The 18345-nt window shown below is 43.2% G+C and overlaps 1 protein-coding gene across 1 annotated transcript; it reads right to left on the bottom strand.

Moving 5' to 3' along the window:
• Positions 1 to 6689: 6689 nt before the first annotated feature.
• On the bottom strand, positions 6690 to 7076 carry LOC129716624 (peritrophin-1-like). Its single transcript, XM_055666461.1, has 2 exons — positions 7070 to 7076; positions 6690 to 7006 (listed from the first exon to the last, which is right to left on the bottom strand). Exons 1-2 carry the CDS (start codon positions 7074 to 7076, stop codon positions 6690 to 6692), a joined length of 324 nt encoding a protein of 107 aa, XP_055522436.1.
• Positions 7077 to 18345: the final 11269 nt, after the last annotated feature.

The following is an 18345-nucleotide window of genomic DNA, read 5'->3' as shown; positions in this document are numbered from 1 at the left end:
CTTGACGGAAGACGACGGCGATGAAAAAAGGTACCAGCTGTTTTTAGCTAAGCAACTGAAAGAGTTTTCTTCTGAGTTTTGACAATTTCAACTTTAATGATTATTTGAAGTGAGCAGATCATCCACAGGAAATAAACTCCTTACAGAAAGCAGCATTGCTCAAGGCTATCATCCCTCTGATTGACGCAACCAATAACCTTTCGGGAACGAACCTTCTGAAAAAGCTGCAGTTTCAGTGTCTATTTAAAATTAACTTTTGTGTGGAATTTATTTGAAACAACCTTGCATTTAGTAATTATTTAATGATTTTTAACAGCAAAAAGCTTGGAAAATAGCACCAAATATTTGTCATATGGATTGAAGAAAAAAATATGGCCATACTCAGGAAAAACATTTGGTGGGACTGATATGCGATTATTTTTAAGATGGGACAATTTTACCTCACATTTTTTTCTGACTTTTTCCAAATAAAACATACTTTTTTGTTTCCTGAATCGATAGTAAAGTAAGAAATAGATGGATTCTGATATTCAACTCAAAAACGATGAAAATCTATATGAGACTGGTATGCTATTATAGGCAGTATACCTTCGAAATTCGCACTGAACTTTTGAAACAATATCAGACCTTATTCTATGATAATTAGATTTCCATCAATTTTTCCTACCAAAAAATTAACTCTTGACAAGTAATTTTCGATTTTCTGCCATTTCCCAACACATCCCACGGCAAGATTACAACCAATTGAATTGTCCATGTGCTCTGCACACACGGCAGTTCAAATTTCTTGCAGAAATTTGCAGAAACTTTTAAAATCATGGAACAAAACAACTTTAACGTAAGTTCATTTATGTCATGTTGATCAATAGCGGATCTTTGGTGGGAAAAACATAGCAAGCTTTGCGTTTTTACGTTTCGATGCATCTTTAAAAGTATAATCGATGCATGTTTATTATTTCAGGTGTAGGGGAAATTTGCAACCAAACCCCTGAGGTGACAAACCTCAGGGAGTGTGGGGTTGGTTTGAATCAGTGACCGGACCCACTAAAACCCCTCCTGTCTCCAGCCCATAATACTCCCCGGGACGACCGCTAAGTATTGCTTCGGGGAGCGGCTTTTATGCTTTGAGCAACCTCCTGTCTCTATAAGTCTCTTAGCTAATTAGCTAACTAACCAGGAAACTGGCTGTTAGCTAACACTGGCGTGTTGGTGGTCAACCTGTCGCCTGCTTTGCAACTCTAGGACTATTTGAGAGGCGGCTGTACAAACCGCCCTCCAGATGTTCGAGTCTACACACATCCTCTAAACTAGGTTGTCCGGAGTAGTGTATGGCCCGCTCATAACCATCATGTTGCTCCGCGCACGCGCAAAACGAGGACATACGAAGAAAACATGCTCAGCAGTCTCTTCCGCATCCAGGCATGGGGAACATGGGGGACTCCGCATGTCCGAACCTGTATAGGTACTGCCTGGAGCAACCATGACCCGACAGAATCTGTGTCCGGTGGAAGTTAACTTCTCCATGGCGTCTCCCGACCCACCCGGATACCACCGGAATAAGACGGTGCGTCCATCTACCTTTCGTGGAGTTGGACCATTCCTGCTGCCATCTGATCATCGATAGTGATCTTCTGGTACCTCGTATGCCCCTTGTGTCACGTTGGTCGAAGCATTCTACGTCCTCCCTAATAGCTATGCTGATAGGCATCATGCCGGACAGGACACAAATTGCGTCGTATGACACTATACGGAACACACTCGCAACCCTCAGGCACATGAGCCTGTAGGTACTGTCCAGTTTGCCACGATAACTGTTAGTACCTAGCGCTTTGGACCACACTGGCCCAGCATACCTAAGTGAGGACGAAACCACGCTGGCAAGAAGTTTACGCTTGCTGCCATTCACCGCTGAGCTATTCGACATCATTCGAGATGGTGCTGCAATAGCAGTTGAAGCCCTCTTGCAAGCATATTTGACGTGGCTCTTATATGTGAGCTTATCGTCAACCATAACCCCCAAGAGCTTCAAATCGCTTTGAGGTGATGGTGCAGTCTCCGACTCTGACCACCGCCTGTTGCTCTGTTTTGCGGTTATTCACAACCGTGACCTCCGTCTTATGGTGCGCCTACTCCAGTTTCCTGGAGTGTATCCAGTCTTCGACCTTGCGTATACAGTGCGCGGGCGTCAACTCGACCTCCTCGATCGACTCGCCGTAGACCTCTAGCGTTATGTCGTCCGCAAAGCCGACGATCACAACTCCTACAGGGAACTTGAATTTAAACCTTCCCCCATTTTAGTGTTGAAATGTCACCATTTGTGGCAGAACACACAATATTAATTCTGAATAGATATTAGTACATAAATAAATCATTACAAACACTCTCCCCGTTTAAAAAAAAATAGTAGGAGGGTGGTAACCAAGACACGACCGCATAGTTGACGTAGGACTACATTAATTTTATAATTTTATTTTGAAGCTATGTTTGATTTGAGCTCGTTTTACTTTTGTAGTTTGCATGATTTATTTTAACCAATTTAAGCTCAACATCTTCCAAAAGGAAGGTATTATGGTTCCGGTGGTAATATCAAGTATCTAGGTCGTCAGCCCAAATTCATCAAGCGACACCTCAAACGACTTGGAACTAAAACTAGTTCATTGGTGGCCATTTCTACTGTGAAGGTCGTCTTTGATTATTTCAAAACGTCAAAAAAGTCATGAAAAAAAAAACCGTTCATTATTGGCATGGTTCGATTTTCGCAACAGAAAAAATTCTGAGGTGTTGCCAAAATCGAACGGGATCTGTATTTTGATTATTTCTTTGCAGCACTCTATCTTAGAAGAAAAAATATTCTCTTTAACATTCTCAATGGTCCAGAAACCAAATTTAGGAGGAAATTTGGGTCTTGAGCTCTATAGCAAAGTTTTAGAGAAAAACTTTTTTTTTACAAAGTTCCTTAAAATTATTGGAGCTATAAAATTGTTAAAAAAGGTTTTCTATCTACAAAAAAAAAATTAAAAAGTTAGATACTTGATTTTCCCCTAAATTTGGTTTCTGGACCATTGATGAATACCTTTCATTCTAATACAGCGAATTTTCTTTAATGCGCGAAAAGGCAACCTTCTATAAAATATTTAATTGAGTACGATTCAGTAGAAATTAAACTTCCTTCTATATCTATTTGTCTTGTTAAAGTTGGCTCACTCACCGATCACAAAGCGGCAAAGATATCACATAAATTTTTTTCCTGCAGTTACAAGCTCGTGGAAAAAAAATATCGATAACGAATTACAGTTTTAGTAGAAAATGTATATTCACAGAAAATTTGAAAATGACATAGAATTTTATGAACATGTTAACATTCAATTCAGGTCAATTTAAACATTTTATCAGTATACAGAATCAATCAGAAAAAATTTGATCAGTTTCAAGATACCAAAGAACAACGAAGATACCATATTTGAAAGTTATATGTCTGTTATCTTCGAAAATAAACTGGGCTAGAGTGATGCACAAAATTAGCCTCAGCATGTAATGTTTGCATAGCGTTGTTCAATTACAAGTAAGGTTATGGAAAGTAATATTTTCTTGCAAATCCTAATTCAAAAAAATTTCAATTGAAAAATACAAACACTAATGTCGGAACTCTAATACCAAGATGAAATGAATTTGGTTTTTCTCGAAACCGCCGCCGTGGGATGCAACTAGTATTGTCATATTGTACTAAATTCATTTAGCTAGTGAAATATAATCATCAGTACAGCTCGTTCAACTACCTATTCAAAGATCTGTACGGAGCATTTTGGTTTTCTATTGTCTTTTAAATACCTTATATTCAGTTATTTAAATAAATCTAAAAAAAGCAGAGTGTGGAGTTCAAAAATAAACAACGCATTTTGTTGTCCCCGGCGGCGCAGCCTATTTTGCGGCACCCGAAAAATCATATTGAATTCTGATATTTGCTGCTATACGAAACAAGAAGAAGAACGTCAACAGCGGCAATGTAGTTTTCACTTGGCTTGACTGCACAAAAATGAATATCGAGTTTTCCTGCACTGATAGACGACGAGTAACCAGCGCTCTGTTCATACATTACTTGGTGCAGTACTGTTACCTGTGCCATTTTATTCTCCTTCAAGACATCAGTTTTATTAACATTAACATATTTACTAACAGCAGAACGTAATACTGTCTGATAGTGGAGGTGGTTACGAACTTTCCGAAAAAGTTTTACCTTCAAGACATCAATTTAGTCTAGGCTGATGGAAGCTAACATTAGTTGACCTATTGGGACGGGAAGATTCTGTCAAATTTTTTTTTTGCCACTGCTATACAGGATATCAATGCAGGCAGTTGGTGTCTATTCATGAAGTCTGTGCTAGGCGTGCTCGCATATGATTGGTACATTGTTGGTGAAAATTTGACCTTGAAACTTTTATTCAATTTTCACTGTTTAACAATGAAGTGACAATGAAAATTGAAAAATCACAAAATTGTCTATCATTTTATCAATCCAACGACATATCGATTATTGTGGTCCATCATGTGGTTACATCAGTATAACCGTTTGAAATCTTTCACTCCGTCGTTACATCTTGTTTTTAGTTTTCGCGGAATGTATCTCAATATAGTGCGGTTAGACGTAGTCCTACGTCAAAAACTCCCCGTATACAGGACATACCACAACACCGATCCCAGGATAGAGCCTTGCGGAACTCCTGCAGTAATTGGGACGCACTTGTAAACCTCCTCCGTGTTTTAAAGTACTCAGTTCTAGAAGAAATTTTCCATAATCTTTTACAGCCACACCGGTACATGGATGCTCCTGAGCGCAAGTGCTATGGAGTCCCAACTGGCGCTATTGAACGCATGCTTCACGTCAAGCATGACGATTGCGCAATAGCGTATGTTCCTCTCTTGCGCTGGAGTGTTACCTCAGCCGTCTTGGTGACGGAGTGGGTAGCATTCAGCGTGGATCGGACGTGAGACTCGACCGCCGGAGGCCAATGACTGGGCTCGTGGCGTGGGAAGAATCCCCTGATGATACTGACGCCAGTGCGCCTTTGGTCTTGGCCATTACGATCCTGTAGGCGGTACTCCACGGGTTTGTATTGGGACTCGCGCATTGCCTAACGAAGCAGGCCCTCTTAATCGCACTCTTTAGCGCCGAACTTGCAGAACCGAATGCTGCGCAGCGCTCAATCCTTTGTTCGTCGGTTCGCGCACGGAGGCACGCACTGCGGAGTCGTAGGCATGGTGGTGTCGCACGCCCGCGATAGTATGGCAACTAGTTGGTTGGCCTCCATCGCGCTCTTTTCGCATTGTCCTTCGAATACCTCGGCATCGAAATGCGGTGTCTTCAAGCCGCGGAAGGTCTGAAAGTTTGCTCTACCCGTCACTTGCTGGCTCGCGTTGTTGTTTACACTATAGCAAACCGACTGATGATTGCTATTGGTATAATAGCCATCATCTACTTTTCAGTTTGTGATCAGTCCTGGGCCGGAGAACGTGACATCGATGATCGACGCAACATTTCTGCTATATGTACACTTGATCCTAGCGTTGGCCTCAACCAAGTTGAGATTTGCCAAAGCCTGAAACAGGATTTGACACCTATGGTTCGTATAGCGACTTCCCCACCACCAATGGCGTTAGACCCTCTAGCTCCATAGATAACTGGTCGATCAGCTGGGTGAACCTTTCGGTAGACCAACGTGGCAGAGCATAGCAACTGCGGTGGAACACTCCGTTCACTTTGGCAACCGCGTACCCATCGTTTGAGGTTGAAGCAACCTCCTGAAACGGGAATCTGCTCGTCGTCGTTCATACGGCCGTCATACTGGACATAACCACGACCCAGTTACCGTTTCCGGGAGGAATGCGGTAGCTGTCCGATACGATGACGATGTCCGACAGCGACTCAGAGACTGCTTGGTATAGCAGCTGCTGAGTCACGTAGCAGTAGTTCAAGTTCAGTTGCATTACCCTTATGCCCGTGGTTTCGCAGCCGGTTTGTCCATAATGTGCTTGGTGTCCCGTTTTCCGGAACACACCATGTACTTGGGAGACTCCCCGCAATCCTTCGCTTTATAGCCTGGACCACCGCAACGCCTGCATAACTGGCTCTTGTCGGGTTTCTTGCAGGTCCAGGACTTATATCCTCCCTCGAAGGACCGGAAGCAAACGTTCGGTTTTTGGAGTATACCCAGAGGGCATACTGACCAGCCGACCTTGAGCTTGTCTTTCTTCATAGTGCTCTGAAGTACAATTCGTACTATCGTCGTATATGTTCTTCCATATCATCATCATGGAGAACGCATTCTCTGCTGCTATCCTGGCGGATCGTCGAGGAGGAACTGCACGTTTTTCGTCGTCGTGAACTGCCAGTAGATGACTCATGATTTCCACACCAGGGGTTTCTAAATAAAGATAATATACTTAAGCGATGAAATACATGAAAGAGCGGCTTGGGGTGAGCTTACTGTCAAAAATTTGCTTCAATTTCAAAAAACCGCACAAATGTAGGTCAAATTTTTTTTAAATCATCAGTAGGAAATTTTTCGACCTAATGTAGTCCTCTATATTTGTACTATTAAACTGAAATTATTGTTTTTATCATCGACAACAAAAGGCACTACAGATTGAAGTCTTTCACTTCTTAGAAAAATCCTGAATACACCATTTAACCGTCACTGTTTTCCAGGGCAGTTGTAGTATTTTGGAGTAGTTGTACGTTCCGTGTCTTTCCCAGAACTCTCCGTGCTAACACCACCACCACCGCAGTCCACATGCGAGGGCCAATCGCAAACGTTTAGCTGATCATTGAATAGCAGACCTGAGGGGCACTGCAGCTCCATCGGGACTCCATTGCTGCACTGATAGAATTTACTACAATCCGATTCATGTCTCAGGTAAACTGAGTACAATGGATCATGAATCGGTGGGCATTCGGAATCCGCGAGGGTGACTCCCGTAGTCGCGAGCAGACAAGTGATGATAAAAATTACTTGAAATTGGAAAGAAAAATTAAATGATAATTCGAGAGATGAATGGGTGAGAAGAAACTTACTCAGCATTCTGACGTTAAAACCTTCACCAGATTTGAACCAAGTATCGGTATTTATACCGACTTGCGAAGCAAGTACTAACATTTCCGTGTTTAATGAATTGGTTCGATTGTTTTCTATTCTAATGTGCGCTCAAGCACATACTTTAGAGATAGCAGTGCAGCCGTACCGGTAGCCGTACGTCGTTCCTCAATTGTTTACGCCACGTCGGCAACAAAAAAAAAACAAAAACAATTATACAGCAGTAACCTGTCCACCAAGATTGCTCCGTCGGAGGATGATCCCGAAACCTGTTCCAGTTGGCGTTCTAATGGCATATTAGCTGGCAACACACAGCTGCATTAATATCCTCGCTTCGGTCTCTAATTAGCATCGGCGGTATCGCGGTCAGACTGACCACCGCCGCCGTTCCTGCGTGGCCAAGCAAAAGCAGACGACGCGACGGCTAATCATCCGACGCGTATCGATCGATCGATCGATTTCGCATTTTTTTGCGCGCACGCGTTTCCTGTCGTTTTATTCTGCTTCTGGTTGATTGAATATCAAAGTGGCATTCGGAGTCGGAGACGTGCGCAGGTTTTTTTTTAGATTAAGCTTCTCGATGTTATATTCCTGTGCACGCTCATGAATTGCTAAGGGCATGTGCTGCTGCTGCTGCTACAGGTGCAAAATTAAAAAGCACTCCCGAATATCGTCGTTTTTGGCAGTCGATCGCGAAAAAAGGGTAGGAAAAAGTGAGGTCTAATTTTTACGAAAGATAAAAAAAAAAAACAGTAACGCAGCTCCGGTGTGTGTTGTGTATGTATATTAAATGTTTCAATCAACTTAACAACGTAATTATACTACGGCTTCGCCGTATATTAATGACGGTAGGTTTTGCTGTTGTTTTTTTTTTCTGTGTGCACATTTTTCGAGGCAGCTCCGCGTTTACAATGTTGCCTGCGTGACGGAAGATGGACGGGTAAAGAAATGGCAGAAAATGCAGCGTTGAGTGTACGCATCAACACCGAAACGAACCGTGTGTGTGTGTGTGTGTTTGTTTCCAAGGGGTCTCCCGCCCCGGTATAAACGCATGTCGCAAATCAGTGAGCTGCAATTTTCCCCCGTGCCCCTTCCTACCCCGTGTGGACAGGAAAACGGGAAACGACAGAAAGGGGAGGAAAGAACTGATAAACTGCGGGGTTCTCGGTTCGCTGCAACCTGCTTCTTAATTAGTCCGCATTGACGATGGGCACCTATTTATTGCTTATTAATTTATGTTAATTAAACTACGCAGTGTTAATTGGAGAGTGCAATTATTTACTGTTGCTGTTGTTGTTGTTGTTTATGTTATTTTGTTGGGCTGGAATGAAATTCGCATTTCATTGGCGTGTTTTTGCACCCGCATAGCATGTTTGATTGATCGCTTTGGGGAGGAAACTTCTTTCTACACTTTGCGAGTAAGCGATAATCCCAGCTTCAGCCGGCCAAAAACTTCCATCAGCAATAACACTTTTTGTCGCGTTATCTCGGAAAAATGTCACTTCCAGCTTCATCTAACCCCTTCTTTGCGGGAGGGAAGTGACGAAGAGTTAAGAGAAACAGAGAAAAAAAAAACCCGTGCGGCGATCTAGATTGATGAAGCTTTCCACGTCAGTGCCAGCCAGGACGAAAAACGTTCTTTGTTGGCGTTGGCATCCGTTCGGATACTTCTCATGCGCACCGAAATTTACCCCGTGCACTTTTTCCCTCAACCTTTACACCCACTCTAGACTGCAAGGATGCGTCTTTGTACCAGGAACGTCCTTCATCGCCGTCCGAATAACCTTCCACAACGACGACGACGACGTCGCAGCGGTTTCGACAAAAATTGCCGCTTAGGGTGTTTTCACTTTCGTCGAATCTACTGGCGAAGGTTCCAAACTGGAACCACCCTACTGCCACCCACTGCCAATGCCGTTGCAGCCATTTTGGCCATCAACATTTCGGTACGATGCGCAGTATATGTAGGTTAAACACCAACCTCAAACCTCAGGAGCTGGGAAAAAGTTCGGAACCCCGGAGTTTCGTTGCATCTCGCCCGATTGGAGGGGGCACGTAGTTTGAAACCGAGAGGAAAGGAGGAAGAACGCAGTGCAAAATACTGGGAAAATTGTGTTTTCCTTCATAATGGCTATTCGGTGTTTGTTTATAGCCTTTTGTGGACGCCGGACTTCGCAGCGGGGACGCGTTCTGTCATATTGACGGCGGGGGCAGGAGGGCAACCGGCGAGAAATACAGAATTTATGGGAACAAAAATTGGAACAGAATTTTTGTGATGATGCTACTACTGCTGCTGCTGCTGCTGCTGCTCGTAGGTACACTCTTCTCCATTTTGTCAACTTGCCAGAGGATGTCATGGCATCATGGGCTAGAGGGTGGATGGTGATACGAACAATAACAACACCAGCGGGTGCGATAGTTTTTCTGACGGCGACTTAGCGGAAAAGAATTCAAAGGATTTGACCAGCAAACGTGAGAGTAAAATTATCAGTCGGATGCGAGTTGTGGTGCCAATTTTCCTGTCCAAAAAATTTCAGAAATTTCGAATAGTTTATCTGTTTTGCATATGTTTTTGGTTTTATAGATTGTATAGACTCAGTAGATTGTTATAGATTCCATAAATTTTAAAAATTAAATTTCTAAATTTTCTAGTTGGCACATATTTTACTGCCTAATTTTATTTTGAAGATTCTACTCTACACACATTCATTGCCAAATTTTTTGTGACATCATATAAATAATTACACTTGATTAATTCACGTTTTAGCTCCAATTGCCTAAGAGTAGAATTTTGTTCCGATTATAAATATAATATTTATATCACTATTTTCGAGATTTTGCAATATGATATTTTTATTAGTTTTCAATTATTATTATTCGTTTTATGGATTCTTTTTCATTCATTCTATATCACAGTGCTTTCTATAATATTGGACCACAGCAAAAATTAATTAATAATTAATATCGCAATATCTTTGTTATTTTTTCAGTTCGTTGTACGACCATAAGATTTTTTTCAGAGCTCGCAGATTCATACATGTGTATGTGACACATGGTGCTTACTTATTTATTAATATTTTTGAAGTAGAATACTTCTCTCAGGAAGTTCGGCTACATAGGGATGTGAAATGAAAATCTAAAACCGAAAAAAGTGAAAAATATGTCCAATTTCAAATGCTTATAAATGGGTTAGTATTCGATGGATTTCCTTCGTTCTTGCAGCAATAGATTGGAAAATCTTCTAAGATTCTTCTCAAAATAAGATAATTGTAACTTTATTATCCACACTATTGTACTATTGAAAATAGTCAAGCCTTGTCAAAACGAAAAATTCGACCTCTGATTGGTCGTTATATGCTTGCTTCCTAAGCACGGTCGACAGGATCATATACCTTGCAATTGAAATCATGCTATTTGGCCTATATAAGAGCCTGTTTAAGCCGGAGCCGCTCATAATAGTACTAGACTGCGACAACAGCAGTCGTCCTTCCTTAGCAGCAGCACTAGCTCTGTGGTTGGTCACCACGTCTCAGGAGCAGCGCGGTTTTTCTCAGCGTGTGTCGCCAGACAGCCATTATTCCCCCCGTGTTGGGGCAGCATGAAGATTGCCATCAGCAAATCCAATTTCGGAAATCATAATGCCTTTTTCAAGGCAAATAAACAAGTCATTGTAAGTTAATAATTTTTGTCAACGCAAGCAAGCATTCTGTGTTGCATCCTAGCAATTTAAATTTGTCGCACCCGTCTAATTTATTGAATGTGAAATAGCTTCCACAGTGCATGTTGTCCGTGTATCTTAATTCCCCCAATGTTAGGGCAGCTCAAAGGTTGTAATTAGCAACCGATTTTGAACCGCAACATGCTTTTTTCAAGGCAAATAAAAAAATAATTGAAGGTTAATAATTTTCCGGCATCAACATAGGCAGACATTCTGTGCGGGATGCAATCAAATTCTGTGTTGTCTCCCAGCTGCCAAGTTGCAACATGATGCAACATGCAACAGCGAGCAAACGAAATCGCTTGATGTTACAAACCGCAATAAGATACGGGTTGAAACCGTTGCGTGTGTGAGAGCACCATCGGTGTTTATTCGCTGGATACACTATCTACTGTCTACTGAACGCAATAATCTGCTTACATGCGAGGAGGCCGTCGAGACGTTACGCAGTGTCAGAGGTGCCTCAACTTCGGTCACGGTACTCGGAACTGCAACATCAAACCGCGTTGCAACATCTGCGCCATGGACCACTCTACGTCGGATTGCCCTGTGGACGGTGCTGGTGCAGTACAGTTTAAGTGTGCTAACTGTGGCGGTGATCACCAGAGCTCTGATCGACAGTGCCCGAAAAGGGAAAGCTTCAAACATATCCGCATGCAGGCGTCGTCAAACAACCAGCCGAGCAGGAAGAAAGACAAACCACCGGTCTTCAGGGCGGAAGATTTTCCTCCTCTGCGTTCATCCCAGCAAGCAGGGCAACTAAGCACGCGTACGCAACTTAACCTCCCACACTCACCATCCGGCGGATTAGCTGGTCAACGGTCGCCTCCCCCCCCTGGCTACTGGCGTCCACCCACAACAACACCACCGAGCGCTGAATCCGAGAAGTACTCTGCGGATGAGCTGCTAGAAATTTTTAGCAGCATGACCAATGCCCTTCGTGCGTGTCGCAACAAGCCCGAGCAAACCCATGTGCTCGGTAAATTTATTATCCAGTATGGATCGTAAACCCATCTCCATCGTCACTTGGAACGCTTGCTCTGTTAGAGCAAAAACCATCGAGCTTGCTGACTTTCTCCGCAAGTACAACATCGACGTGGGTCTACTCACAGAGACCCATCTGAAATCTGGCGACAGTTTTTGGCTGCCGGATCACAACATCATCCGTCTCGATCGCACCAACTCCAGGGGGGTGGTATCGCGATCATCGTCAGAAAGGGGATGAAATATAACATCTTGCCGCACATCCGCACCGCCATCATCGAAGCCCTTAGTGTGGAGGTCAAATCAGCTACCGGGTTCATTCGGTTCATCGTCGTCTACTGTCCTCGCCAGTGTAGTATCAGCAACGGTACAGCATTGCAGTTCAAGAACGACCTGGCAACCATCACCAGGACCAACTCCCGCTTCGTCGTTGGGGGTGACCTAAATGCTCGGCACGAGGCCTGGCGAAATTATCGATGGAATCAGAACGGTCGCCAACTCTTCGAACACTCGCAGCATGGCTTCTACACGGTGCAGTTTCCGGATGAGCCGACTTTCATCTCCCCAGCGGGGAACCCTTCAACCCTGGACTTTTTCCTGGCCAACATCGAGCTCTCCAAACCAATGGCCCACAACGATCTTAGCTCAGACCACCAACCTGTCGTTGCTGAGGTGGGGACCGGTGTTGCTCCTGCCAGCTGTCTGCGGAAAGACTACTACCATGTCGACTGGGAGCGCTTTGTTCGAATGGTGGACAACAACATCGACGAGGCGCCGCCGCTTGACAGCGTGGAAAACATCGACCAGGCGTTGGAGGGTCTCCAACGAGCCATAAACGAGGCCGACGACACGTGTGTGCGACGTGTTCCTGTGAGGGGTAAGTTCCTTGCTATTGATTCCCATACCCGGCTGCTTATTAGATTGCGGAATGTGCGTAGACGCCAGTTCCAGAGGACCAGGGATCTGGGCATTAAGCTCGAGGTGACCGATCTGAATAGGCAAATTGCTTCCAGGATGGTCTCACTTCGGAATGAAAATTTCGGACGTGTAGTCCAAAGTTTGGACGACCGCTCCAGGCCATTCTGGAAAGTAGCCAAAGTGCTGAAATCGCACCCCAAACTGGTTCCTCCCCTCAGGGTCGGAGAGAGGCTTCTAGTTGCGCCGGTCGAGAGAGCAAATGCGGCAGGTGATCACATTGCCTCATCGCATTTGCTTGGCTCGACCATGGCTAGTCCAATGGAAGACCAGGTCGAGCAGTGCGTCCGCAACCTCAATAACTCCCCTTGTACCGTTCCTTAAGAACATAAAATCACAACAGAACAGGTTTGCTTAGCGCTGATGAGTACTGAGAACATGAAGGCTCCTGGGTTTGATGGGGTCTTCAATATGGTCTTAAAAAAGCTCAGCAACAGGGTTCACCTGTTGTTGAGCTCTATCTTCAACAGATGCTTGGAATTGCACTACTATCCAAGCATTTGGAAGATAGCCAAGATCATACCGATCCGCAAACCCGGGAAAGATCCGACGTTAGCATCAAGCTACCGTCCGATCAGCCTACTCTCATCGCTGGGTAAACTGTTTGAAAAGCTGATCCTCAACCGCATGATGAAGGTGGCTGAGGAAAACAACATCTTACTCCCGGAACAGTTTGGGTTTAGGAAGGGTCACTCCACCACGCACCAGCTGGTGCGGGTGATGAACAACATCAGAAGGGACAGGGCTGTATCCAAGTCCACAGCCATGGCATTGTTGGACGTCGAAAAGGCGTTTGACAATGTCTGGCATGACGGTCTGGTATACAAGCTCTGTGCCTTCAACTTTCCACCATATTTGACAAAAATCATCTGTAGCTACCTTCGGCAGAGGTCGTTCAGGGTATCGCTGAATGGTTGTTTATCAAATACTTTTTCCATCCCAGCAGGGGTCCCGCAGGGCAGTCTGCTGGGCCCTTTGCTGTACAGCATTTACACCTCCGACATTCCTTCCCTAGGAGATGGCTGCGTGCTCTTTCTGTTCGCAGATGACACTGCAATTGCCGTCAAGGGAAGAATGCCTCGTGAGATCACCAACAAACTTCAGCGATGCCTAGGCGCCTTTGTCGAATATGCTAACACCTGGAAAATTAAGATCAACGCTCCCAAAACCCAAACAATAATGTTCCTTCATCGACAATCCCCTAAACTGAAGCCCCCTCCATCATGCGTTGTGGTCATGAACGGTACCGGGGTTGAGTGGTCTTCCGAAGTTACCTATCTTGGGCTGCTATTCGACGAGAAGCTTCTTTTCCGATCGCATGTGGAGAGGACACTGGTTAAGTGCTCAGCTTTGGCTTACCCGCTTATTTGTCGCAGATCTCGCCTCTCAAGAACAAACAAACTGGCAGTCTACAAACAAATAATTGCCCCCGCAGTCTTTTACGCGGCTCCGGTGTGGGAGTCATGTGCACAAGCTCACAGGAACAAAATACAGATTGCGCAAAACCGAATCTTACGGATGATCCTCGATTGTCCCTATGACACCAGAATCTTAGACCTCCACCAAGAGGCAGCCACTCTAAGAGTAGATGCCAAAATCACAGAAAGTAAATCTAAATTTGTCCAAAAATGCCGGCAATCAGAATACGCTTTAGTAAGCGGTTTGTACATAGTAGGTTAAGTTAGTTCTAAGCTGTAAATAGTAGTTTTAAGTAGTTTCACTTTCTTTTCTTTCAATCAAGCGCCACCAAAGTGGACAATCCAAAATTTCTAGAAATTAGAAAGCTTAGTAAAACAGAAACCAAAACTCGCACACCAAAGATGAAAACAGTAATGTAAATCACTTAAACTTGTAGAAACATGTATCATACCCTACAAAAGCATAAAAATACAGATAATTTTCACTTTCACTTCACTCACGAAGCCGCTCATAATAGTTCTGAACAGCGACGACAGCAGTCCTCCCTTAGCAGCAGCGGGAGCGAGCAGTGGGTACCATCGATAGCGGATAGCGGCCACAACTGTGGCATGGCTGCGGATAAGCGTAGCAGTCTCAGCGGATCTCACCATCGATAGCAGCAGGGCCAGCAGATGCAGGTACAGCGGATACCAATGGCGGCCACAACTGTGGCATGGCTATGCATAGCGTAACTGTTGCAGCGGGAATATCAGCATCGATAGTAGCAGGGTCAGCTGATGCAACGACACTCCCTTTACTAAAATGCTGTTTCAGTGTGGTAGCGGGAAGCATCAGCAGCAGGCTTGCATGAAGTGAATACATCAGCCAGCAACTTTCTCTAAGGCCTCTGCCATAGTAGACGCGAAAAGCGGCGCGAACCGATTCGCTCGGCCGTAGGTTAATGTACAGCTCTACTGATGGCTGTACATTAACCTACAGCCGAGCGAATCGGTTCGCGTCGCTTTTCGCGTCTATTATGGCAGAGGCCTAATGGGAAAGTTGTATCATTTTGTTCAGAAGAATATTATTGTCGGTAGTATTACAGAGATCTGATTTTGAATTGAACAATTGTTCTTTTGAGAACAAATAAAACACTTATTTGAAGAGTTAATAGCTTTTGATACCAATAGCAGTATAGTGTCTCAGCGGTAGATGCAGATACAGCCGGTACTTCCCTGAGGCCGATGTAAAGGTAAATGGGAGCAGTACGGCGAAACAGTTCGGGTTATGCTTGTACGCGCGTCATTTTTCGTTGTTGATATTCCCCACATGAAACGACGCGCTTTCGTATGATAGCGGTGGTATTAGCGGTAGATGCATTTGCCTACACTTCCTCCAGTAAGGCCGTGTCTAGTTTTCAATGTGAAAACACCTTTCTCATTGTGTTGACCGTGCGCCTTAGTCCTCACTATCAAGGTGACACAGATATGTAAGATAAACACTACATCCTATGATAAATTGAACAATTGTCCTTTTAAGGACAACAAATGAATTAATGAAGATTTAATTTTGAATTAGAATACTTCTCTCAGGAAGTTCGACTACATAGGGATGTGAAATGAAAATCTAAAACTTAAAAAAGTGAGAAAAATTTCAAATGCTAATAAATCGGTTAGTTTTCGATGGATTTCCTTCGTTTTTGCAGCAATCGATTAGAAAATCTTTTAAGATAGGAAGAAAAATATTGCAATTTTATCATTCGACCTATTGTACTATTGAAAACTCTTAAGCCTTGTCAAAACACAAAATTCGACCTCTGATTGGTCGTTATACCGCGCTTTCCCAAGCACGGTCGGCAGAGTTATGGACCTAGTAAATTGGGAATGCATCATTTGGCCTATATAAGAGCTTCATCAGATAATAAACAAACATTCATCGGATATTAAATTGAACAACTGAAATTTGAAGAACACAATTGATTATTTGAAGAGTTAATATTTTCTCGTTTTGCGCTATAATCCAAAGTTAATTATCTTCATCTACATGCATACTCTGACTATTATTACGTGTTTGCGTCGCTTAGTGTTTGGCTACGGTCATGAAGAACGCAAATAACGGCGCGATGCGATTCGGCAAGACGAAACCTGTTGAAATGTATAGCTCTACTTCGCCTCAAAAAGATCTGTACATTTCACTACGGTAAGGCGAATCGCATCGCGCCGGCATTCGCGTTCTGCATAACCGTAGCCTTTGTTCCGTTCCCGTTTAATGATGTCGTATTAAATGTGCATTTTACAATTCGGCAGCACTTCAACTCCTCATTTGCACAAAATTTAAAAATATTCAATGAACTTCTTTCAAAATATCAGACAAAAAGAAATTACAATGCTGCCAATGAACGGTCAACGTTTATTTACTAGAAAAAAATGACTGACACGCAAGCAGCCGGGTAATCTTTCTTGTAAAAGTATTCTACTTCAACCTTGCGGTCGTGGCTTTGCATACAACCTTCTTGTGATTTTTTCTCAAAAACATACTGAATTACTCGCAATAAATTAACTATATAAGGACAGCATATAAAAAAATATAAATCAACCAAAATAAAACATATTAGCATTATATCGAAAATTGCTTCCAGTCACTCACATATTTAGATTTTTACAGACGATTATCTGAGCAAGCACAATTTCGTTCGAGCAGATTATTTGAGCTCTAGAACCGGTTTCCTCCGTCTTCTGCTAGCTAGAACTGGAATATCTTCAAACGTCATCTTTACAATCAACGAATATTAATATATTTTTTTAATGACACTAAATTTCGACGTTTTACGCGTTGTTCAGTCATTTGGCATCGAAATAAAATTTTCGATTTTCCCAATTTCATGTACAACCTCCTGGGCAGACTTTCGCGGGTCAAATAGCAGGAGGTTGTATCCAAGGCCAACTGCATAACTGACGTAACGACGTATGAAACGTCGAGTTCTATTATCATCTCAGGAAAAACATCATGATTTTGATGATTTTAAAAGTTTCTCAAGAGCAAACTTCAATCGCTTTGCGCCACCCCGTTTTAAGTCCGATCGAGCTAAAATTTTGTACAGGATACTCGCGAGTAGGAAGGTAGACGCGAGTGTATGCATAAGATTTCGGGAGCGAATGCGAGCAAGGAAGTGAGCGAAAAAAAAAAAGCTTGCTTGAATGGAGAATACTCCAGTGTGTGTTAACGATAGCAACGAGAACTCACTTGAGGTGTTGCATGCTGTTTTATAATGAGTCTAACAGCACTGTTTATGTCATAGTTAATATTTGTTGAGCTATTGAATTAAAAACATATTCAAAACTAGAAAAAACGACCTTGTTTTCGAAATGCGGTTTTATTACTGAAGAAAAACAACTTCTCACAAATATTTTTTATCCTGTATGAGCTTCCTCACTGCTAGATCAATTGTGAGATATGCCCGGGTGTCTGCAGTATCCCGCACTTCTATTATTAGCAATACCGCTATTGAGTAGTGGCATACTTATTATTGCTGATTGCATCTGAAACGCGAATTACAGACAACTTGCAAGTAAAATTCAGATAACGTGCACGCCAGATTGATCGTATACCAGTCAACTAGAGCGAACGCGAAAGAATGCCTTCGTTAATCGTATCTATACAGTCTATCGCGTTCACTCTCGTATGCTGGTATACGATAAATCTGACGTACAAGTTGTTTGCATTTTACTTGCAAGTTGTCTGTAATTCGCGTTTCAGCGGAAATTTGCAATATTATTGTTTATCAGTGCTTGTGTGTAGTGTGATACTTTTTCCTTTCACACGCTTACTGTTCTGCTATTCCGATGCTCGTTTCTCTTGCCAAATATCACCAATTATAATTCTTTGAGAAAAGTTTCATCGTGCGTCTTCTGGCCAGTTTAATTGATAAGAGGGATGTTTTTGTCAAGAAGAAGTCACGCAAAGCTGTTACGGACTTCAGCGTAAAGGAAGGGTAAGCGGTGGGGAACCTGAGAATGGACCCATACTTAAAAGTCCAGTTTTGCCATCGAATCGCCTGATTCTACTAAGATTCGAACCTACGACCATTCGCTTGACAAAGCGGACTCTGTAACCTTGCGGCTACGCAGCTCCCCTGTTACCCTATCTAACTGGTTATATTTATTTTGAAGACTCTACTCCAGA

The sequence above is a fragment of the Wyeomyia smithii genome, chromosome 1 (genome assembly GCF_029784165.1).
Source record: "Wyeomyia smithii strain HCP4-BCI-WySm-NY-G18 chromosome 1, ASM2978416v1, whole genome shotgun sequence".
Lineage (NCBI taxonomy): Eukaryota > Metazoa > Arthropoda > Insecta > Diptera > Culicidae > Wyeomyia > Wyeomyia smithii.
The sequence above is the reverse complement of the archived record's forward strand: the minus strand, read 5'-3'. Positions and strand labels throughout refer to the sequence as shown.